Source organism: Mytilus edulis, chromosome 7 (genome assembly GCF_963676685.1).
Source record: "Mytilus edulis chromosome 7, xbMytEdul2.2, whole genome shotgun sequence".
In the NCBI taxonomy this organism is placed as follows: domain Eukaryota; kingdom Metazoa; phylum Mollusca; class Bivalvia; order Mytilida; family Mytilidae; genus Mytilus; species Mytilus edulis.
Window position 1 is genome coordinate 72,776,348 of NC_092350.1, and position 21,525 is coordinate 72,797,872.

General features: G+C 31.6%; 1 protein-coding gene across 2 annotated transcripts; it reads right to left on the minus strand.

Annotated features, from left to right (window-relative positions):
* Positions 1-14,969: 14,969 nt before the first annotated feature.
* Positions 14,970-21,227, minus strand: LOC139482150 (E3 ubiquitin-protein ligase TRIM71-like). Of its 2 annotated transcripts, none has more exons than XM_071265838.1 (2): positions 21,131-21,227; positions 14,970-17,122 (listed from the first exon to the last, which is right to left on the minus strand). In XM_071265838.1, the coding sequence occupies exon 2, from the start codon at positions 17,117-17,119 to the stop codon at positions 15,407-15,409; it is 1,713 nt and encodes a 570-aa protein (XP_071121939.1). In that variant the 5' UTR covers positions 17,120-17,122; positions 21,131-21,227; the 3' UTR covers positions 14,970-15,406. The 2 variants fall into 2 exon arrangements, with proteins under 2 accessions (XP_071121939.1, XP_071121938.1); XM_071265837.1 differs by having other exon boundaries at positions 21,124-21,225.
* Between the last annotated feature and the right edge of the window lie 298 nt (positions 21,228-21,525).

Consider the following 21,525-nt stretch of genomic DNA (forward strand, 5'->3'; position numbering starts at 1 on the left):
TTGAAAGGTAAGCATTATGCCATCTTAGAGTAAATGCCTAGGGTCGACTGATTAACTTTTTGTTACATAATTCAAATATCATTTTAGGAAAAGTTAAACCTTAATTTGTCTATTTTCACATGAATTGTTCAGTGAATTTTATGGGTGCACGCCCCACTGTGTCATTAAAGTGATTTATCAAGCAGGCCAATGAGGAAGTTAGAATATTCTGTTGTTTAACATATAGAACGATTAATTTTGATAGTGTTGCGTCGCCACCACAGGCCGCGGTGTATCTCCAGTCAGCGCATTGACCGCTTATAGGACGACGACATATCAAGGTGTATATATATTAAATATATACTTCTAAAAAGGGGTTCAATCTGCTGATATAACTCTAACTGTTTAGGCTTCACAGAGACATAAAACTGATAAAAGTTCACACCCTGTTTATTTCAGTAGTAAGGCACAACATGAATTTATGCAGTTTGACAATAGTAAATGATTATACTGTAAATTTATATGATATCTATATATAAACAGGAGTCCCAAGAGGATACATAAAACTTAAAATGGTATGAGATTTATTACTCTCATAGCTAACTTGCTATATTTCCGATGAGGTGCATAAACACCTGAAGTTCAATTGCACCTAAGGTTTAGGATACGGTATATAAATGAGGTGCGGTTGCACCAAGGTTCAGTTACACCCAAAGTTCCTGTGCACCCGAGGTTCAGGTGACAGTATAAAAACGAGGTGCTGTGCACCAAGGTTTACAATTTAGTAATAAATGGTCATCTCTAATCAAGGTGCATTGCCGCAGCAATGTATATAAATTTTGCCTTTTACGGTGCAGAGACACCGAAAATAGATGTGGTGCGCCAAATCCAAACTTGGAAGCACCGCTAAATTTGAATACCGTTATAAACGGATTAAATGCAGTAACAGAATCAGTTAATTGGTAAAATCATCTAAATATAAAATGTAATTTATATTCATAACTTTGCTGTGAAGGATCAATAATCCACGGAAGCTTTTGAATAAATATTGATGCACCCGGTGCAACTTCGTTTGACTCTCGGTGCCAATAAAATAAAAGAATGGTTTCTTCTAATATAAACACTCAAATAAAGATACCTTTTAAGGCATAATTATATTAAACTATTACGCAAACGTACAATCGCTACATCTGAAGAAATATTCTGCTGCGACATTATAAGAAATACTTTAAAAGTTAAACTTTTAGCGACTAAATTTAACGTGTCTCAAGAAAAGTGAACTGAGAAGAATGATGTCACGAGTACGCTGACGTCGCTTTATATATAGAATAATATTAACCAATCAAATAATTCGGTTTACGATCTCCGGGCAAACGTGCTCATTTGCGCAAATATGGTGGTTCTACCCAGTCAGCAGACTAACAGTGGGCCAACGTTGGCAAATGGTCGGCCCGTTGGTCGACCGTTGGTGTTGGCTTCACAACATTGGCCCAACGTTGGCAAATTGTCGGTCCGTTGGTCGCAAGTTTATGTTGGCTGCACAACATTAGCCCAACGTTGGCAAATTGTCGGTTGGTCGCAAGTTTAAGTTGGCTGCACAACATTGGCCCAACGTTGGCAAATTGTCGGTAAATTGGTCGCACGTTGGTGTCGGCTGCACAATATTGGCCCAACGTTGGTCTGTTGTTGTAAATTCATATTATTATCTCATGTTGGTTATAAATAATCGGGCAAACGTTGGCATTATATGTTAGTAGCAACATAGAGCCGATATGAAATTTTGTTAATAGAATTGATTTTATAATATTTTACGCTTTATTTCTCTTGGGAGGCGGATAATTTCGATTGCAGCAGGCTTTATGAAAAGTTAATGTTATACCGAAAGTGTTTATCAACTGAAATTACATTTACAACTCTATGTTGGGCCCAACGTTGCGTGATCATATATTATACTCTATATATAAGTCAGGTAAAATTTATACTGGAATATCATTACTGTATTGCCTGGTTAAAAATAAAAATTTATTGCAATCATTATTTATAATAACTTTATTCATTAAACTTTGTGAAACATAATAATAGCAATTATATGCAGAGTGATATTTGATTCACCCAGTCTGTTAATCAAGCCCATTCTGATAAGGTTGACCATATGTTCGACAAATTTCAAAGATAGTTGCTATGGTAATTAAGTTTATAGGAAATCTGAATGTAATGGGATGGTCACTTTTGTGATTATTTCCTGTTGTGTATTTGTAAGAAAGCAGTGATACGAAGAAAACAAAAAGAGAAAATCATGTCATCTGAGATTCAAAGAGAAAGATAGTAACATGTAAGTTGTAACTTTAAAAAATCTGATATATATATACGATTCAGAATGACAAATACAATATGATTTTTTAATCTGAGGGATGTTGTTAAAAATCAAAACATATATTAATTTCTATCATTTTATAATGCTGATCTTGCAGTTTATACGTTTCGGGCGAAATATTTTCTAGATTTTAAATCATTTCAATCCTATTAATAATCATGAAATATTTGCCACTGAACATTAGTATCTTCAAACAAATGGTAAATTATATAAATCTATAACCACAACATGTATGATCATTACTGAAGTTAATGGAATAAAATTGTCTTAAGATGTGTCTTATTCCGTAATGTTTCAAAAATGTGGTATAATGATTTCTCTCAACTGATTTCTACTTCATTAAAATATAAATGAATTTGTTAGTTTTATTGTATTTCTAAATCGCATGCAAATAGATACGATATATTTGTGAAACCTGATCATATACACACTTGAATGTGTAGCAGTGTTTTTATATATCAAATATATAACTGTTCATTAATACACATCTAAATTATTCTTAATATATCATGTATATTACGAATATATAAAGTATGATACCGAATTCTGAAATAATAGTAATAAGGGTTTGTTATACCCACAAATCCGTCTAATACTAATGAATTTCTGACCATTAGACAAATAACCAATATAAAAAAATGGTTATTTAAGATTTTATTTTGTATTAAATAGTGTTTAAACTATTTAGAATATACATTAATTTATATTACATATCTAAAAGGGAGATTACGCACGCATGCATTAGACAAATACGCAATTCAAGTTTACTTATAACTTTATTACAGAGTCGGTTAGAAAAAAAACATAGCTGTAAAGAGTCTTCGGATAAGGAGATAGATGATGCAGCTAAAGATTGGCGGCGCTTAAGCCTTGACAGAGAAGGTGGCAAGAAACAGAGAAGGGAAAAAAAGAATAACATATATAAATAATAATGACATTGTTGAAGTTCAAATTGAGGAGGACACTACTCGTGGTGACGACCAATGATATCAAATTTAGAATAAATAAAGTTTCATCTTCTGAATTATTTAATTTTCATTCTGGATCTGGAACCAATACAACTAAAAACAAACTATTTGTATGATCGCCTAACCATAAGCCATACGTCATTTGTTCTGTTAAAGAAATAAATGAAATTGATATGAAAAAAGAAGATGTGGTATGATTGCTAATGAGACAACTCTTTACAAGACACCAAATGACACAGAGTTTAATTGGTCGATCCATCAAACATTGCCAAAGAAATATCTTAGCGTCACACAATAAATAAAATTAAAGAGGCAAAGTTCATGAAAAAAACAAGGACAGTAACAACAATGGGTAATACAAAAATACAGAATTGCTACCTTAAACTTTGGCAGTTTGGAATACAAAAAAAGATCAAATGCGCTCCGGAGTATTTATCATATACAGCTCCTCCATGCAGCATCCATTGTAATTTGGTTGAAACAATAGACCAACGTATTGCCAACATAAAAATGAGAAATACCTACCTTGGACCAACATAGTGCCAACATAAGAAAAGATATATCTACGTTGGTCCAACGTTGTGCCAACATGGATTTCGTTTTTCATACAATGGGCCAACGTTGGCTCTATGTATTGCATATTACCGTACAACGTTGGGCCAACATGAAGCCATCATGTTGGGCCAACGTAGGCCCACTTTGCACTTATACGTTGGGCCAACGTTAAAATACAACGATGGGCCAATGCAATGATATACGTTGTGCCAATGTTGGGCCAACATACTCATGTTGTCTGGGTAAGTATCCTCCGGGCACTTATGCACAATATTACAAATAATTCAGACTTCACAAATGATTCACACCTAACTAGATGGATAAATAAATGTATTACAAAGTTAGTAATGCAGGATAAAAGTCGTGACATAATATAATGTAAGTGAAATTCCGAATCGAAGTGGTTCGTGTCCCGACAAAAATGGACATCATTCTGAACGACAAGTTAAAAGTGAAAGTAGACTAAAAATTACAGTATGAGAGCTAATACATATATAAATAAGTGTGTAAACAATATAGAAGGACACAATTATATGATTCCTACAACATCAAGTAATAATTACTACATAACAAGAGTAAACTACTAATTTTGGGGTCCCTTCAACATGTATAAACGACATGTAAACAATCAATTTCCGGTAACATTCCAGAAATGTACTTTAACATCAGATGTAAACAAACGGATAACTTACAATGGAACCAGATGGGATTTAACAGGGATGTGAATAACGAAATATTTTAACAACAATAAATAATAACAATATAACATTTGAGACCAATTTAACTCATTTATGGATCATAAAAAGGACATATATGTACAAATGATGTACATGTAATAAGGAACCAATTTCTGGCCGGCACAACAATAGCAATGACTCTTGTACATACCTTAAATTTAAATAAACACAGGAACAGAACTGATAAAATTTAACAAGACCAATCCTTTGTTAAAGGAAGTAAATAACACGTCATTTTCCTCTAATCACGTGATATAGCAACAGGTAAGATAACTTTAGAATAAAATCAATAACGTTTTTTAAAATTCACTTAAAACTTTAAACAGTTATATTAAGATAATGTAGTCATTTGTCTATGAAGAGAAACAAACAAAGATTTTAGCTTGCTGCAGGAATTTTGTGAATTTGCTTGTTCAAATATTTAACTTTATATTAATCCATCAGAGACATTTGTTGCTGATGTCTTATAGTCGAGTCAATCAAGCAGAAAAGGCTGAGAGAAAATAACATTTCTACTTGAGAGTATGTTGTTTCCAGAATGTCATGCTAATTAATGAACTCGAAGTCTTCCATTTCGATATTGATGGAAACGTGTTATTTTGGGCTCATTTCATAGTTTTGTAATAATAAAAGGCAAAGTAAGAAGCTTTTATACTAATGCTATGAATATAGCAAAATCTTTCATTACAATATAATTCTATATGAAACATTACAAGCATGATTGTATAGAGAAATTTACTAAATTTAATGACCTGAATTTAGTATTTTGAGGCAATTTGTTATCAAAGGTACCAGGATTATAATTTAAAACGCCAGACGCGCGTTCCGTCTACATAAGACTCATCAGTGACGCTCAGATCAAAATAGTTAAAAAGCCAAACATGTACAAAGTTGAAGAGCATTGAGGACCTAAATTCCAAAAAATTGTGCCAGATACGGTTAATAACTATTCATAAAAATCTTGATGGGATTTTCATAAAATATAGATGAACAGGAAACCGGAAAGTTTGCTTATGTAACTGTACTTAAAATATATTAAACATGATAAGGTAACTAATCATATTTCATGACAATAAATTATTATTTTGAGTCGAAAACTTAAGATATTAATTATTAATATCAAACGCATCACTAATTATGCGTGTCATTGAAATCATGAAATTATGGAATCTCGTAAAACAGAAAACTCGAAAATTTGTTAAATGTAATTTTACTTATTTTTTTATGTCATTATTTTCCAAAGTATATACTAAATAAGTTGGTATATTTTAAATCTCTCAGTGCATGTATATACAATATTGAGATGTGGTATGATTGTCAATGACACAACTGTCCATCAGCGTTAAAAATGTTGATTATCAACAATATTTCATCGTATGTGGGCCTTCAATTATAAGCAAGCAAACTATATAAAAAGGTCATGACATAACAAAACGGGAAACAATTCTAATGAGAAAAACAAACGAGCTGATGTATGACAAAACAATACACAAAAAAACAAGTATGACAGACAGCCTTAAACGACAATTACAAAATTACAGGTCCGTTACTTGGGACATGCACAAATAGAAAGTGTCGGGGCTAAACATGTTTGTTTGTGCTCAACCCACCACTAACCAGGGACACTGATGTTATATCACAACATAAAATGAATCTGCGACAGTGATATTCCTTTGGCAAGATCTTATAGCGTTTATAATATATCAGTATTCGTTCGTTATGTCTGTATCTTTAGTGACGATTTGGTTTTAAATGAATGTTATCAATGTTACAGATTTCGTTACCCAAATTACTTTGAACCTTTACTAAATTTTACCATAAATATCCTGATTTGGGTTGGAACTTATTCATACGAAATAGCACATTGTAATTTTTACGGATATATTTGGTTACGATACGGGTGAACTTTTCGATCCTAAAACAAACTGATTTTAAAGAGTTACCAAAACAACATGAATTTCCAGAAAATTATTCAAGTTAGCGATTGAAAACTTTTGAAAGTTTAAAAACAAATCTTTTAAAAAAATCTTATTCCATAAACATTGTATTTTAAAAGAGTAATTGTTTTTTGATTTATTCATGTTTATTTACGATACTATTAATCCCTTTGTACCATAGCGATGGAACAGTAATTTGAACTTTCAGGATTTTTTATTAATCATTTTCTTGGTGCTTGATTTTTGATCGGCTGATTGAATTAATCATTATGCAAAGAACGAATAAAATAAAAATAAAATAAAATATTTAAACATACCTTGAATACGATTTGTTAGAACACCATTTGCTGTAGTCAAATACGACTTATGTGTAGTAGGAAGTAAATGCTACTTTATTTTCTAATCACGTGAACATGGTGAAATAGTAATATATCATACAGTGAATAACAAAAAAATATATAATAACTTTATAAAACTTAGAGCCCATATAATCATTTGAATAATCATCAAAGTACACAATAAAAGTTTTTGTATTTTATAATAAAAACAATAAAATTATCAAACTGAAAATTTGACACGGACGTTCGATATAAGCATTTAAACCATGCACAAGAGGCGACGTTCGTTGCCACTGTTGCGTCGTACGTTTTGTATATTTCCCAAATTGTTTGTTTTTCACGTGTCCGTAAATAAAAATATGTTGACGTCTTGAATCAAGACAAATGTAAGCTCAGCAGTCACATCTTTATTCAGGATAAGTTTTACGCAGGAAAGGAAGTGGGTATTAACAGATTATTGCTTGAAATGTCGTCGTTGACACAGCTGTTAAAAGAAGACGTAAATGCATATGGAATATATGTGAGTCGACTGATCTGAAGTAAATAAAATAATTTCATATGTTAAGCATGCGTATCGCCTCTTAATGCATACTGAAAATCAGTCTTAATATCAATTATAGAATGTAATTTGCAGTATGAGTATACTAGAGCTCATAATAAACTTTATTTTTCAACTTATTTGATAATATCTTTGCAGTGTTCTAAATTAAACAACAATTTCTGTCTTCGTAAGGTTACTGTTTAATCAAATGTGGCATAATTAGTTATTAAAAGTAACAGGATTATAATTTAGTACGCCAGACGCGCGTTTCGTCTACATAAGACTCATCAGTGACGCTCATATCAAAATATTTAGAAAGCCAAACAAATACAAAGTTAAAGAGCATTGAGGATCCAAAAATTTGTAACAGGATGGATATACCGTAATATCCTTTTTTCTGATTATATACCGGTTATTGTAGTCATTTACGGGCAATAACTCCTTTTGGAAAGAGATTGACGATTTAGGTTTTGTAGACTTGTCTGTAGATTTTGTTCTTTCTAATAATGTTTTGCTATTAAGCAATTTCTGTTGTACTCATAGATAAAAGGCAGACTGAAAAAATTTGTAAACATCATTATTTAAGAGCAATAACTACTATAGCGAGTCGGTTTGACCTAAAAGCAGATCTCCTCTTTCATAATTTTCGTTCTGCAAATTATCTTCTTTGTATATATCTATTCACATTGTAATATAAAGCCATCTGCCTTTTTGTCATAAGATTATAGTGATGATGGCGTATCCTGTCGTTTATTTCTTTATAGCATATCAGGTCCAGAACATTGCTTTTTTAAGTACACAGTTTCCCACTTGGCATCAAGGTTAAGCATTTAATCATGACAATGTCGGTAGGAAGATATTCTACCTTTTCGACCATGCTTTTCAAGTCAATATTGACTAGCGTTTGTTCTTTGTCAGGAATGTCGCATACTTACATGTAGATGTACGTTATTATGTTTTTAGGATAATATCTATTTAATGATTTTCCCTGCTATAATGCAGCAACATTCGATTCCTAAGTCAAATACTTTCACTTAGGTTAAAAAACAGTTTAATGAACATATTGTGTACGCGTGTTTACCAATGTACACATATGGTTTGCCATCTGATTAATTTACTGTTGAAGCATAATGGCCATTGAGAACCAACAACATCTCGAAACAGGAGTATTTTGTTCTCTGTGCCATCAGAGGATGTTCTAGGAACGTTTTCGTTTCAAGCAACAACAAATCTATGTTAACACACGGCTATTTGTCTTTTGGAACAGGATATGCCTACAACATAAGATAAGCCTCAGTCTATTAAAATCAGAATTTATATTGCTAAATCCTTATTCTTAATACTGAGCATCTGTCAAAAGTAAGAGATGTTTTCGCTGATAGACAGAAATAATTGGAAATAAAAGCTAGTCAACATATTATTTGTTGTCTTTGAACTCTATGGCTTAATTTGTTTTCGATAATTTACGTATTTAGTTGAGCAAGGGTAGAAAAATAAGCCATATTTAATGGGGAATAAAATTTGAATATTCAAGATATTAAATACACACAACCAATAGCAATCAACATGTCAAACAATATATTAATGCGGTCTACGTTTAATTCCAGCCAACGATAACCATTCGATTAAAATGGCCAATAACCATAAACAAAAAAGCGTAAATTGGAAAATGAAAAAGATAAGATATTTTTAACCAAAAAAAGAAGAAAAAAAAAACCCAAACAATTGTTTCGACAAATTAACAAGAAAAAAACAAAATAAAAAAAAACATGAGCGCTAGCAATACTTATATCATAAATTCTTACAGATTCAAAGAGACTTTATTATATTCACTAATAATAATCTTGTCTTTTAAAAAAGATAACCAGCGCGTATCAACGACACTTTTATGTAAGTCTTCGTCATGAATATACGCAAATAAATGTTATTCAGTTCTATGTTATGCAATGTATGTACTTTTCATTTTAAAATCTATATATGTTATATTATTTTCTTTGCTAAACATAGTATGATATAACGTTTAACGTTGCTTTTTTTGAAATAACACAATAGCAGCAAATATAGTTTATGTGTAATTAACGCTGTACAAAAACGCTTGGCCGTCAGTTTCATTTGCAACCAGCACGGATTTGAATTTTTCACTATAGCAAAGTGCCCATGGAGAACCACACAGGTCCTTCTCTGACAGGAGTATTTTGTGACCTCTACCATGAGAAGATATAGCCACAACGTTTTTTGATTTGTTCCCCGCAACAAAAGCATTTCCATATTCATCAACTGTGATACCTCTAGGTACATTTAGAACCGACGTGTCTGTGTATGTCCATAGAACGTCACCGTTTTTATTATGACAGACGATGGTATTCGTGTCCCTTTTTCTAGAATAAAGTTTATTTTCTAATGCAGCCAAATTCAATGAACTCATAGAACTACCAATACCATTTGTCTTTGTATCTTCTTATCTGATTTCCTGTATCTGTCCTTTTTGTGGACTTTGTATAAAATGATTATCTTTATAAGTTAAGCCGCAACAAGGGGAATAAGTGCGAACAATTGTGAATGTTTTACCTGATTCCATATTTATAAGTTCGATATTTTTCAAAGTCATTGACACAACGGCCACAGTTGTGTCGTCGACACATGCAACATCATAAATATATGGTAAATCATAGTTAATTTTTCGATTTATTTCCCCATCAGGTGCAAATAATGTCAAATACGAGGGACAGTTGTTTGACACTACAAGTTTTCTGGAATTTAAAATACAACAGCCTGATACATTAAAAGCTCTAGTTTTAAATTTCGTTTTTAACTCCAGATTTATATTCTTAACGGAACATTTAGGTTTCACCATTACTTTCATCATTAGAGTCTGAATTTGCTTGCTTCTTCGTAGTGATAATTGAAATGGTATAACATCTATGACGACTTTTCCAAACAAAGTTATGTGTTTGTGTATATTTTGTAATAACGGATTCAACTGGGAAGAAACAACAGCGTGAACCAAAGTACCACCATCAATACAATCCTGTAAGTGTTTTTCTTGTTTTCGAAGTTTGGTGTCTAATTGCGCAATTCTCAAAAATGTTTGAATATCTGTTGCATAATTCCTTAAGCTTTCTAAATCTTCTATGCACTCGTCGACTTCTGTTTCGGTGTTTCTTTAGCAACGCAAGGAAACTCTGTATTTGTTGGGTCGAGTTTGTTAAAGTTTTGTTCAGTTCAGCTATAAAATTGTCTTGTATTTTGTCGAGATGGTGATTAATCTGCTGTCGAATCGCTAATATCTCGGATTCAATTAACTTTTGCGAAGCTGAAAATGAAGATAAATTCTTTTGTCTGTTTTACTGAATTAAACCAAAGTTTTCTTTCAGTTCGTGAAGTGATGACTCAATTTCTGTAAATGCTGCAGATGTTTTGGAATTTGTAATCACATCTTCAATTGGGACCATTTCGTTACATTTCCCGTGCTTCTCTGTAATGACACTTTTTCTACACACACATTCATTATAATAAATATTTCTCATCTTGCTTATCACAGTGCAGTTTTATGTTTTCAATAAAAGATGGCAACTTTTTATACTCAGCAATAGGAACAACGCTTTGGTTTCGTGATAGCTTAGATAAGCTGTGATGTTCTGAACAGTCTTGACATAGTCCCTCATCGCAATCAGAGCACCAAATAACAGAAAGCTTCGAAATATGTCTCAAATTACAAATACCACAGTTATCAAAAGAAGTACTCATGATCTGTAAGATAAAACCAAAGAGCATGTTGCTATAAAGAATTTCATATGGTTTAATTTTCAAATATAATAATGCAATGAAAACATCAAAATAAGATAAATTGAATATTTACTTGGTTTTCTGAATAAATAAAAAATTTTGTTTAATGATCCGAATACCATTTCATAACAAAATATATCATGAAACCTTTTAGATAGGAACACCATTTTGCAGGAGTGGAAAAAATGAGGGCTGTCTTTGCTTTACTTTTTTTGATAAAGGTCTCTCTACAACATGCTGAAAAACTGAGCATAACCAATATACCACGAATAACGTCAGCCAGGTAGATTATTATATTCAACAAAGGAAGTGATAAGAGTCATCTTTTGGCACACTTAATATTGCAAGTACAATTGTAAAAGACTTTCAAAATAATGCTACACGCATATATGTTAATGTTTATTGATAAATGAATTAGTTGATAACATCGGCACACACCAATATGGAAAAGTCAGAGGTGATGTCACTATGACGTCATAAAGCTGTTGAAATTGAAATATTTGACAACGATTTCAATTTAACACAACGTTATGGGCAGTTAAGATAACAGCGAAGACTATACCCCGAAAGGTATTGTACACGCATGTACGTTTTTCTCCTTCTCCTTTAGCTGAGAATCGAATGTACTCATGTACCGTTCATTAAAATGACAAGGTCAAGTAAATCCGCCTGACAAACATTTACTGCTTGACAAATCGTTAAACAATTGATATATGAGATTGAATGTCAACTGCCAAATACAGTTATAAGTTTGATGGTACCATTTTTATTGCAGCAAATATATATTACGACTATAAATGTATCATCAGTGATAAAAGTACTTGAAAAATCCCAAAATTATCAAAAATATAAGCTAATATAACTAAAAAAATGGTGAAAATCATTTCAGGTTATACATCTATATGATATCGATTTGTAGGTTTGACTTTACTTTTGCTATACGTTTTGTACTTTCTAAGATTATGCCGCTTCATTTTTCAATAAGCTTTTTCGTTTTTCAAATAGTTTTGTCTTGAGCATCACTGAAGAAACATTTATTGTCAAAATGCGCATCTGGTGCAGAAAAGTTTGTACCTTTAATGTTATTGATAATATCCTCCTGCATATGATTTTAATTATCATGTGTACATACCTTAAAACAATTAAACATTACACTTGTTACTGTTATCAATTTTGACAAATTTGTACCAGAAGGTAAATAATACGTCATTTTCTCTAATCACGTGAACATGTTGAAATATTACAGATTAGATAATTCTTAATACTACCAGCAACTTAGTAAAATATCAACCTAAGGCCCTGAGTATCATATATATATTGCTTATAAATGTTAATATGCAATAACAAATTACATGGTATTTTAAAAAAATAAATAAAATCAATATCTTAAAAAGGTTAATAAAAATATCAACCTGAGAATATTTTATAGATTCAGATGTTAAAGTTACAAGGGAATCTTTATACAAAAGAAAAATATCATAAACACAAGGCTAATAATTTCTAAGGCCAGATGCTCGTTTTGTCTATAAAAGAAATCATCGTTGACGCTCAAATCATAAAAATTACAAGATCAAATATACTACAAAGGTGAATATCATTGAGAACCCATAATTCCGAGAGATTTTTGCCAAATAAAACAGATTAAGAGAAAACGAAGGCAAAAATAATATCCATTATTTATTTTCCAGTTTTAGAACGTTGTGAATTGTAAGCCCTGTATTTTTTTCAAATGTTTTACTTAAAGTTTATCAATATAATTCCAGAATAAGATTTTTAAATATTTTTCTAATTTGAGGTTACATTGTTTTTTGGTAATTGGGAACATTGCTTCATATGATTGTTATATTATACAGTTCTGAAATCTTATGGTCCTACATCCTGTAGACACTTTTGGCATTGTACAATGCAATGTTTTTCAGACTATTTTTGAAGTCTCGTTAGAATACATGTTTTGTCACAGATCAAATTTATTCGTTCAGTGTATGTTTCCTTGTTTCTATTAATGTTTCTTTACGTTTCAATTGATATTGTATAGTATTTTTATTTTTGTTTCAGATTTGATGAAGGTTAGCACATGTTCTAACATTTAAGGTGGTATATAGGTAAGAATAAAAAAAGATGTAATTTGTTCATACTTTGCCAAAACGTACTACGTATATGGGATATGTTCATACATATAATAAAATGATAGATCACCGTGCATTCGCTAAAGCTACAGATTGTGACAAAATGACACATTTTGTGAGGATTATACAGGAAAAAAACCATCATTACATGAATAGAAACTAAACTAAATGATAGAACTGAAAAATAAAACACGAAGGATAGCTAATGGAAAAATGCTTTAAAAAGAAAAGATTGGGTTACCGTTCATTTGTTCCGGTTAAATTACAAAATAGCAAAATGTCATGTATATAACATCAGAAAATGCTCAATTTTAGAGTTACCTACCCTTAAAATGTCATTAAATAAAGATCAAGCACAAATAATCAATGTATGTAAGCATATAATAATTTATAATTATAATCTTATAATTATTCTTTTAAATAAAGACTCACACTAGTTATCTGTATTCTTTGTTTGATTTGTCTAATTTGATTGAAAATCTGGACCGTAGGTTCTCTGTTGTTAACAATCCAAGATGGAGAAAGACACCCATACCACCTTAAACCTGCTGCATGTTTTCATCTGTCCTAAGTCAGAAACCCGATGATTAGTGGTTGTCGTTTGTTGATGTGGCTCATAAGTGGTTTTCGATACTCTTTTTTTTATATAGATTAGACCGTTGGTTTTCCTGTTTGAATGGTTTTACACTAGTCATTTTTTGGGACCCTTTATATCTTACTGTTTGGTGTGAGCGAAGACTCCGTGCTGAAGGCCGTACTTTGACCTATAATGGTTAACTTTTATAAACTGTGACTTGGAATTTTTTTCATTGTCACTCATACCACATCTTCTTATATTGTCTACTTGTCACCAAACCGCTAAATTGAATTGTCAGGACAATATAACAGTGTAAAATCTAATCCGAGAAAAATAACTAACAATAAAGGTTAACAAATTGATTGCGTGATAATACTTAGTTTGAAAAACTTTAAAACTGTTAACACAGAGATATTTCTGACCTTTTTGTTAATTTGATAATGCAACTGCATACCAAATACCATCGACCTATCATAAGTCGTTTGTTTCGAACAAATCTTAACACAAACATTAACTTGTAAACAAGGGAAAAGTTTCAAAGTCAATGATGCAAATGCCAATACATTTGTATACCAAATATCACTAACAATAAACGGTTAATCTTAAACTGATCTAATCACAAACTTGTACATGTAAACTCAGCCATATTTTTTCAGTCAATAGACCATGACCGAGGGGAAAATGAGATGTGCTAATGCGTATACAACTGCATACCAAACAAAATAGGCCTACCACTAATAGTTGCCCTTAAACTAACCTAATCACAAACAAATACATGTAAACTAAGAAAATATTTAAGTCAATAGACTATGACTGAGGGGGAGCAGCCGAATAATCCTCATGGCAATGAGATGTTGCAATTCTAATACAACAGCATGCTAAATACCTCTGGTCTTCCACTAGTGGTTCCCCATTTAACTGACATAATCATTAAACTAATACATTGCTGACGCCGACGCCAGAAACGACATATATATGTCTGCCTTTTGACTCCGTCAAGGCGAGACAATTATTGCTGATATAAATCAGTCACTTCATGTAGTTCTCTGTGAATCACTCCAATACGTTGTCATATTAAAGGTGTATTATTTTAGGGAGTGTAAGTATAATCAAGTTTGAGCGCAAGCGATCAATGTTCAACAGAAATTCCGTTACGAATCGGGACACGAACCACCTTGATACGATTCTTTCTCTCCATTTAATACCTTTTCAAATTATTTGAAGTTTACATCCCACTCCTAAACTTAAACCTTGAATCGTGCTTTCAATTATCTTGTTTTATGATCAATGTTACAAAAACAATAGACATTTAAGTGTGACAGACAAATTCTCTATATAATAGTGTTGTGAAAAATTTCTATAAATTGTATATGACATTATCATACACTAAAAAGTTATAAAAGATATTGATTTGATTTGCATTAAAACAAGTTTTTTTGTCAAATATTTTCGTTTAAGTTAAAATAGTTTATCAGATGGGAATATTTTTTACGCGTGGTTAACATGGTTAACAATGTACAAATATGCTTGGCTATCTTTTTGGTTTGCTACAAGCAAAACTTTTAATTTGTTGTTGTAGCATATAGACCACGGAGAACCGACCAAGTCTTTCTCTGACAGGAGTATTTTGTGCTTTGAGCCATCAGATGCTATTGCAGTAATTGTTTTGGATTTGGTCCCGGCAACAAAAATATTTCCATATTCATCCACTGCGATACCTCTTGGTCCTTTAAGAGCCGTTTTGTTTGTAAATGTCCATAGTATGTCACCGTTTCTATTATGACAGATGATTGTTTCCACATCTCTCTTTCTAGAGTAAAGTGTGTTGCCAAATGCCGCGATATACAAAGATACCACATCACTGCCAATTTCACTTGTCTTATTATCCTCTAGCCTGATTTGCTGTAGCTGTCCCTTTTTGGGACAAACTATTAAATTACCTTCAGAGTGAGTAATTCCACAGCAAGGAGAACTTGTTTGGATAGTTTTAATTGTTTTTTCTGATTTTAAATTCACAAGTTGAATGTTCTTTTCAGTTACTGAGACTACAGCAACAACATCATTGTCGATACATGCAACATCATAAATTGTTGGCATGATGTCAGCAATTGTTTTTTCAATTTTTCCATCAGGTGAAAACAATATCAAATACGATGGATCATAGTTTGCCACGACAAATTTACCACAAGGTAAAATACAGCAGCCGGACACATTTGATGCTGATGTATTTATGTTTGTTTTTAATTTCAGTGTTATATTCTCAATAGAACATCCACATGATCCAGGTCCGATATTTCCTTTAATCAACTGAGCCTGACCCTCTTTCCTTCTATGTAATGAAAGTTCACATGCTTGACTATCAACGAACGTTTTTCCAAATGTATTTATTTCGTCATTGATATTTTGTAATACGGTGTTTAACTGGTATGAAACTACGGTGTGAGCCAAACGTTTACAATTACTCCATGATAGCAATGTGTTTTCTGTTGCATTCAGTTTGTTTTCTAATTCTTTTATTCCTAAAAACGTTTGCAGATCGGTTGCATGCTTCTTTATGGTTACTATATCTTCTATGCATTCATCAATTTCTCTTTGGATTTCCTGTACAGACGCAAGGAAACTTTGGATTTCTTGGGTTGAATTTTCTACTGCTGATGTTAATTCATTGATAAACTGGTCTTGTATTTTGTCAAGGTGGTGATTTATCTGCTGTCGAACTGCTAAAATCTCGGATTCTATTTTCTTTTTCGTATCTGATAATGAAGATAAATTCTTTTGTCTGTCTTCTAAAATAAGAGTAATGTTCCCCTTCATTTCTTGGAGCGAGGACTCAATTTCTGTAAATACTACTGATGTTTTGGAATTTTGAATCACATCTTCAACAGGGATCATTTCTTTACATTTCTTGTGCTTTTCAGAAATGATACATTTTCTACAAACGCATTCGTTATGCTCTTTGCAAAATAATGAATACTTCTCATCATGCTTATCGCAATGCAGTTTTATGTTTACCAGAAAGGATGGCAACTTTTTATACTCAGCAATAGGAACAACGCTGTGGTTTCGTGATAACTTAGATAAGCTGTGATGTTCTGAACATTCTAGGCACAATCCCTCATCGCAATCAGAGCACCAAATAACAGAATGCTTCGAAATATGTCTCAAATTACAAATATCACAGTTATCAAAAGAAGTAGTCATTGCCTGTAAAAGCGAAAAGTATGTTACTATTTAAGAATAAAAATCATTGAATTTTCTGCAACATTTTCTTCGTATGTTTTATATATTTGGCACACTGTTTGCAATTTTTGTTCCTCAATGCTCTTCAACTTTGTACTTGTTTGGCTAAATAACTAGTTTGATCTGACTGTCACTGATGAGTCTTATGTAGACGAAACGCGCGTCTGGCATATTAAATTATAATTCTGATATCTTTGATAACTAATTATAATTTTTTGTTACTAAATAAACACGATAAACTTAAGAACAAAAAATATATAAACAAATATATATATATAATCAAAATAGGGACATAACTTTACAGGATTTGGCATGATTAGGATTGTTTCTGCTTTACTTTATGATTAAGGTCTGCCTACTACAGGTTACAAAAAACCTTATTATGATTAATATATCATGAATCACGTCATCAGGGTAGATTTTTAAATGATTATATATGTTGTGTACAAGTTATCATTTTGTACAAATTATAATTTGTACAAAAAAATTGTACAAATTATAATTTGTATTTTGACTTTGTACAAATTGTAATTTGTACAAAAAGTGCCTGTACAAATTACAATTTGTACAATTTTTGACGAAAATTCACTTATAACTTGTACAACAATTTATAATATTGATACACACCACTATAGAATTGTTACTAAGTAACCGTACAGTACATCTTATGCACAAAATACAAACACATGTATATAGATCATTTGAGCTGGTGAGTGAATGATAGCATTAGAAATGTCATATTTTGACTTTCACATATATCTCTTCTTAAGTGATTTTCCAAAGCTATGTATCCGAGGTATTATCATTTACACTCATCTAGTCATTTACTCGGTTGATGTAATTGTGTAAACATGGTCGGCATTGTTGATCTGAAGAAGAAATTTGTCCAAGTTTCTGAACCTAGCGGGAAATGATACATGAAAGAACAATTATGTGTCAATGACAGCTTATAGTTGAATTGAGTATGACAATCACATTGAAACACCGATCATTTGCCGTGTGGACAATAGACCCAAGACTAATATCTAACATAGAAAACGAGACAATAACTTAGAATCAAAACTTGTTGTTTCGGGTTAATGTCATTATACATATTCCTCAGTGTGATCGTGTCCAAACCAGTTCTCAAAATATCTAAGGTGTAATTGTTGAATCTGGAGATTTTGGGTACCAAATATACGAAAAGCTATGTTAATTTTAACAGGTTATTTATGTCTTACGGTTAAATTAAAGCTTTCAAAGACACATGTTAATTTACAACATCGGTTCTTGTGCTTAAACTTTTGATACGTAAAAAAGTTTAACAGCCTTAAAAAATAGGTTGTCCAGGGTTTCTTTCATGTAAATGCATGGGCGGGAATAGTGCTTCTGAATGTAAATGTGATGTCAAAAGATGCCATAATTCACTCACCTGCTCAAACGAAATCAATCATAAAGAACTGCTTAAGTATTTGATAAAAAAAAAGATGAACTGTGTGGTCATTTTACAACAGTTATGTAGTGTGTATCAGTGCTTTTTCCACCAGAATACATATTGTGAATTATTGTACAAGTTATAAGTGAATTTTTGTCAAATTTTGTACAAATTGTAATTTGTAGAGACACCTCTTGTACAAAGTCAAAATACAAATTATAATTTGTACAATTTTTTTGTACAAATTATAATTTGTACAAAATGATAACTTGTACACACCATATCATCAAAGAAAATATCCATTTATTTGTACCTGATATTAGAAAATAGTATGATCATTCAAGACATTCGAAAGAAGGCTTTTTTTAATTGCACGATAAATGCACATGATGATAAAATTAATGCGGAAATGTCACATGTAATGTCACTATAACGCCATTAAGATTTTGAAATTTACATTTTCACTAACAATTATCGTTTTACACATAGCTTCTCATAAGATATATGTATGAGCGAAATCTTTTCTCTAATGCTATTATACACATATTGACGTATTCTTGAATAAAATTGAATGGAAATGGATAATGTATCAAAGAGACAACCCACTCAAAGAAAAGAAAACTGCCCAAGGCCGGCCTTACACGCAGCATGAAAATCCCGTACCCGGAGGCAGGGTTTGACCCCTATACAAGAAGGAAAATGATCTTTTTAGTTAAAGTTATTTTCGCGGGGTGTAAGGTTTCGCTTATTTTCGAGGATAAAACAAAATCGCCAAAATAAATTGAGCCAATTTAAAAGTGCACGTGCAAAGGTATTTTTTACATTTTGAACCCGCCAAAATAATAACCGTCAAAATATTTCGTATACGGAATATACGGATACTTGACCTTTTGCTTATAGTTTCTAAGAAAAATACCTAATCAAGAAAACTAAACATTGACCAAAAAACAATAAAAATGTGGGAACGGTCAGATGAAACATGCCAGACAGACATATACACCTTACAACTATCTATAGTCCAGTCAAACTAAGATTTAACCTCAAACTAATTGCAACATAAAATGTTTTAGTTCTAATCTATAGCATTATGCCCTTTATATACACAGTTAAGTCCCATAAAATCTAACTTGAGGAAAACTCAAAATCAGCCTTTTTTTTTTAATTTCCTATGGAAATTAACCTTGGAAGGGGATATAACTCTTGCAAAAATGAGTCTTTTTTGGTCAGTTTTTGGTTGTTTTTCTTGAAATTTATGTAAAGTATGATACTGCGATGGGGCTATAAGTTTGTATTTGACTAAATTGTATAATCTTCTGCTCATGAAATGTACAAACCCGAAGTGTTATGGGTAGTTTAATTTTTTTCATGCATTTTTCATTAAAGAAATTTCAAATTTGAAGCTTTGTGACCATTTTGAAAAAGTAATATGAAAATTTGGTATTGTTTATATCTGTATATTATATTTTTTCAGCAACTTACTTATCTGAAAAAACTTTAAACCACAAAATGAAGAATACATGCATAATTATTATTAAATTTGAGATTCTTTACCTAGACATGTTAATAAATTCAATAAATGGTCAACTAATGAATTACAAAATCTAGATTATAGCTTGATAAAAGATATGAAAACACCTTTAGAGTTGTTTGTCATACTCTAAAGACCGCTAAAATAAATCAAGAATCAATACATTCTGATGAATGGAAGTGGTAAAGTTATAACTTTGTATCAATTGTTATTGATATTTCTGCCTTTTTTGCAAGAGTTATCTCCCTTTTCAATGCAAATCTTCATAGGAATTTTAAATGGTGATTTTTTTTCGTCTTCCTCAAGCTAGATTTAATGAGACTTTTTTCTGTGTATATTTGCTGTATAATGCTAAAGATTAAAACTTAAAAATCTTCTGTTGCAATTACTTTCGGGTTAGGGTCAAATTTATGCTAGATTAACTGGACTACTATGCATTTAATATATATAGTTGACCTGTTGCTGGTAGTATCTAAGAAACAAACAAAACATTGACCCCTGGACCATGAAAACGAGGTCAAGGTCAGATGGCCATTGTCAGTTGGATATGTACACCTTACAATCATAGCATACAATAAATATAGAAGACCTATTGATTATAGTATCTAATTTTAGACTTGACCACGAAAACTTAAACTTGTTCACTGATCCATGATATGATCTCGAGGTCATATGAAAGCTGTCTGGTGGGCATGAGGACCTTGCAAGGTACGCACATAGTAAATTTATTATCCCATTATTAAGGATAAGTAAGAAAATCAACATTACCAAAAAATCTTGACAGCAGTCGAAGGGCTCGAGAAAAATGGACACAATACTACTAAACGACGATCAATGATCAACAAAACTAGCAGGACGTATAAAACCTTATAATCTATTAATGGACTATGCTGAATGGATTTATTCAATGTCAAAGGGAGATCATTTTGTATAGTTCATAAGTGATATCACCGCTTTATATGCTCGAATTCTTGTTTTGATATCATCCTGTAATGTATTAATGATAATAGCATTTGCACATACCTTAAACCTTAAATGCAATTACACATAACACTTGTTACTGTTAACAAATTCGACAATTGTGTACTAGGATGTAATAGGAAGTAAGTAATACGTTATTTTCTCTTATCACGTGAACATAGTAAAATAGCAACAGGTTAGATAATCTAAAAATAATAATCAACTTGAGGCCTGTAGTAGCACATATGTACTGTTTGATATTCAATTACTGAAAAGTAGTATTTTTAAAATAAAATTAACAACTTAAATTAGTAGAAATATAAAATTTTGGCATGTTTATAAGGTACAAATGGGACACTATACAACAAGAGTGCAAATGCTGAAATGTCTCGCCTTCATTCCTAATCATTGATATTATGTTAAGTCCTAAATATAAAGCTTTATTACAACTGTCACATAAACTAA

Bases quoted from the DNA above. Each gene is read 5' to 3' on its own strand.
- LOC139482150 (XM_071265838.1), bottom strand. From the start codon at position 17,119: ATGACTACTTCTTTTGATAACTGTGATATTTGTAATTTGAGACATATT.